The following is a 3897-nucleotide window of genomic DNA, read 5'->3' as shown; positions in this document are numbered from 1 at the left end:
ATTCGAATCAAGCTCTGCTGTATATCGTCACTTTCATTGAAAGTTGACTGGCTTTCAACAGCCGACTTGAGACCTTGCTTCTGTGCCTCAGAGAAATCAGCGATAACAATCAAGTTTACCGGACAATAGTCTGGATGTTTTTTCTTCACCTCGTCAAAGAGAACTCCAAAAGCACTCTTATAGGCGCCTCTATGCAAATTAGACATAAGCACCCGGGCAACAGTAACGTATTGCAAAATTTCGCTGTCGTATACAACAACATTCAGCAGATATTTGAAAGGGTGGAACGTTCCAGGGTAGGTAACATCAGGAATCAAAAAATCAGCTTTTGCCAGGAAATCGATGTGAATGTCGAACATTAAAAGACAAAGAGAATTGCCTTGATCCAAAGAGAAAAAACGTAGGTACTTTAGGGTGGCCTGCTGCATTTCAAGGTTGATCTGTTCGTCATCGTTTTGAAACAATGGTATTTCCTTAAGCATAGCCTCGTTAAAGGTTTCAAGAAATCGAGGAAGAGAATCAGGCCCCTTCCGCACTGCATCAACAAACTTTCTGACGCGGTCCAAATTAACCGCAGCTAAATTCCTTTCGCCCAAAATATATCCAACACCAACCCCTTTATGAATCTCAGAAACTGTCAATGTTGGGTCACGTGCTACAGCCCCTACAATGTCAGAACGAACCCTAGAGACTAGACGGTTTTCCGGTGGCCGGGCGTGAGAGTGGAGTCGTCCATCATCATTGCTAAAGGAAATGACCCACCGTCGATGATCTTTCTTTTTGACAGGACAAACGAAAGCTATTCGACAACCACAACACTTGTTTTTGAGCGGCTCATCTGGATGTTCGAGGCAAGTGTTTCTGCTGAAACAGTTCTGAAGAGAAAACTCACAACCTGCTGCTGTGCACTGTTTGACCCCAGCGCATTCATTGACACGGACTAAAACGCTAATCTGAGACTCGTCATTCGGAAGCATGACCACTTTCTCAAATTTTGGCATGCCTCCCTTCCTAGTCAGTTGCATATTACCCATCAGGAAAACATAGTCGTCATCTCCGTCGTAAATTGTTTTCACGTCGTCAATAAAGAGAACCTCGGAAACACCCGAGTTTTCAGTATACCCTGGATATTTGAGCATGCCAAGCGTTGCATTTTTCCAAGATCCAGAGAGTAGTGCTGCCAAAACTTTGTCAACGACGCCTGGTCTCGGCTTTATAGAAGGCGTGAGTGAGGTGCAGACAGAAAAAGCGCTCTTTGAATACAGTACTGGTGGGAGCTTGACCACTTCTGGCAAAGACATTCCAAGCGAAAAAAATTTCCTGACCTCCCTCCTACCACCAAAAAACATTTCACGCAAGTGAATCGTTACGATACCTAGCGACGACGCTTGACGAATCAGACCTGAGAGTACATGCTGGCCTTTAACACCAACGAAACTATGGAAAGGATAGGCTGTGTAATCTGCATCAACCAGATGTTCCCGCAGCCACTTGTCCGACCTGCCCATGAGAAAAGATGTTATATACGTTTCCGAAACGGATGAAATTCCCCTATCATAAAACAGCTTCAAACAGTCTACAACTTTACGAATTTCAACCGGAAGCATCCTGAAAACTCTGGTCATCACAACTCTGGCAGCAGTTTTGAGCGTCGCCCAGGGGCAAGCTTTCGCCGAAATATTCGACCTGAAATTTACGGAGACAAAGGCCAGAGAAGCCAGAATAGGCGTATTTCAGAACATCCACAAAGTTGGTTAACATTGATTTTTTGTCTCCATCAGATGATCCGTCAAGCCAGAATACGCAGCGATTAATATCATACTTTTCATTCAAGAGAATAACGGCCCTAGCAGGTTTTCCGTCGCATCCTGCTCTACCTTGCTCCTGCATCCAAGACGACATGTTTTTTGGCAAGCCAAAACGAACAACACAACGAACGTCTGGAAGATTCAAGCCAAAGCCATACGCAGTAGTGGCGCAGAGTATTTCAATCTCCCCATTTCTCATTGCAGCATGAATGTGATTTTTATCCAGTGATGAGCATTATCCAGTGAACGCCGCAGCCTTGACTCCTAAACTGGAAATAGCCGAACATGCAGCATTGGCCTCCCGCGCATACGAGAAATATACTATGGCTAGCTGTCCATTAAATGTTCCAATGATCCTCTTGATAGCTTCAGACCAACTTTCAACCCAATCCATACTACCTTCCAAACCTGAAGGTGGGCTGTAATGCGAAATCTCCAGCCTTACATTTGGCCTATCAACAGACATTCGAACTACACAAGGGTTGTGAAGAAACTCCTCTATAATCAGTTTTTCGTCTTTGGGCAGCAGAGTTGCTGTTAATGCAAGGAAAGTTGCGCGAGGGAAAAAACTTCTCAAGCTCTTCAGTTCCAAAAAGGAACTTCTAAAGCCACACCATTCGTAGAGTAGATGGCACTCGTCAAAGACTACAAATTTCAACCGTCTGTCTAAAAGAGATCTTTGCCTCCGAACGAACCCTAACGATCCTTCCCGGCCCATAAAACTTTCTGGAGTACCTACTAAAATCACAGGTTTATTTTCAGACAAATCTGAGATGGCGGTCACTTGTTGGTCGTATTCGACAGGAGCAATTTTTTCACCAACAACAAAGGAATCGATACCACGTGAAAGTAAAAAATCACTTTGATCCTTGCGCAGTGCTATGGTTGGAACAACCAAAAGAGTAATACCTGATTCCATAACAGATGGAATTTGATAGCAAATCGACTTTCCACTTCCAGTGCCTGAAACAACCAAAGCATCTTCTTTTTTTAGAATGTTAGTAATACTACGAATCTGAAAATCTTTCAGCTGCGTGATGCCAAAATTTCGAAGTGCACAGCCAGCGACAGCATCCAAGATCATTTGAGACGGTTCCGTAGCAGGCACCATAACTTCTGAAACCAATAGATGAGAGTCAGGTAGACCGGAACTGGAAAATTCGGAGTGAGAAACAGGTTGACTAAGGTCAGTCAATGGTAGATCTGACACAGAAAAATTCTCTTGATAGGAATCATTATTGGAAGTGAGTATTGGAAACTGAATTGTGGAATTGAGAGCACGATCTGGCTGCATGAAAGCTTCAGGGGCAAGTTCAGTCAACATTTTGCAAAGTTCGAAGACAGTGGGACGAGCTTTCGGCTCAAACGCGCAACATTTCAGAAAAACTTCTTTTAGGGGACTTGACATATCTTCATGACAGGGCAACACCCCACTCCTAATTTTATTGACTATCACGTCAACAGGAAAACCATCCTTTTCGAAGGGAAACTTGATCGTAAAATCATGTAGCTCATATAGAAACATTCCAAAAGAAAACAGGTCACAAGCAAAGGTAGGACGTTTGTTGTCGCATCTTTCTGGGCTCATAAAACATATTGTCCCACCCCGATTTTGCTGAGACTGATCTTGAGTAGTTGAAGTAACGACTGATGTCACAAGTGATAATCGGCTTTCTCCAAAATCTGCTAATTTAAAGAGCCAAGAGTCGTCGCGTCCCCTTTTTTCAGTGACCAAAACGTTAGCCGATTTGAGGTCAGCATGGATGATCTTTATCGAGTGAAGATACCTTAAGCCCTCTGAAACCTGACAAGCCATTGAACTAAATAAGACAGGAGCGATTTCCCTGCTCACTTCACTACTCAAGACGGACAGGAAACCAAGAATTTGCCTGGCATTGTTAAAAGAATGTGGATTCCCATCTTCATCCGTCAAAACTTTCTCGCAGTATTCGAGGCCGAGGGTCATCTCCTTCAAACAGACAAACCTAATCCCAACAACGTTTTCATGGCGTGTTTTATAAATGGCAGCAGCTTCCTTTAAAATAACTGACTCGTATTCGGCATTACCGCGGATTCCTATATATTTTTT

The 3897-nt window shown here is 43.5% G+C and overlaps 1 protein-coding gene across 1 annotated transcript; it reads right to left on the bottom strand.

The window, feature by feature from the left end:
* Positions 1–2042: 2042 nt before the first annotated feature.
* LOC136043696 (uncharacterized) lies at positions 2043–3891 on the bottom strand. The gene has a single exon (XM_065728589.1). It carries the CDS (start codon positions 3772–3774, stop codon positions 2044–2046), a length of 1731 nt encoding a protein of 576 aa, XP_065584661.1. The 5' UTR covers positions 3775–3891; the 3' UTR covers position 2043.
* Between the last annotated feature and the right edge of the window lie 6 nt (positions 3892–3897).

This window comes from Artemia franciscana, unplaced genomic scaffold (assembly GCF_032884065.1).
Source record: "Artemia franciscana unplaced genomic scaffold, ASM3288406v1 Scaffold_8456, whole genome shotgun sequence".
Classification (NCBI taxonomy): Eukaryota; Metazoa; Arthropoda; class Branchiopoda; order Anostraca; family Artemiidae; genus Artemia; species Artemia franciscana.
The sequence above is the reverse complement of the archived record's forward strand: the minus strand, read 5'-3'. Positions and strand labels throughout refer to the sequence as shown.

Coding starts and splice junctions, on each gene's coding strand:
- LOC136043696 (XM_065728589.1), bottom strand. CDS start 3,774: ATGACCCTCGGCCTCGAATACTGCGAGAAAGTTTTGACGGATGAAGAT.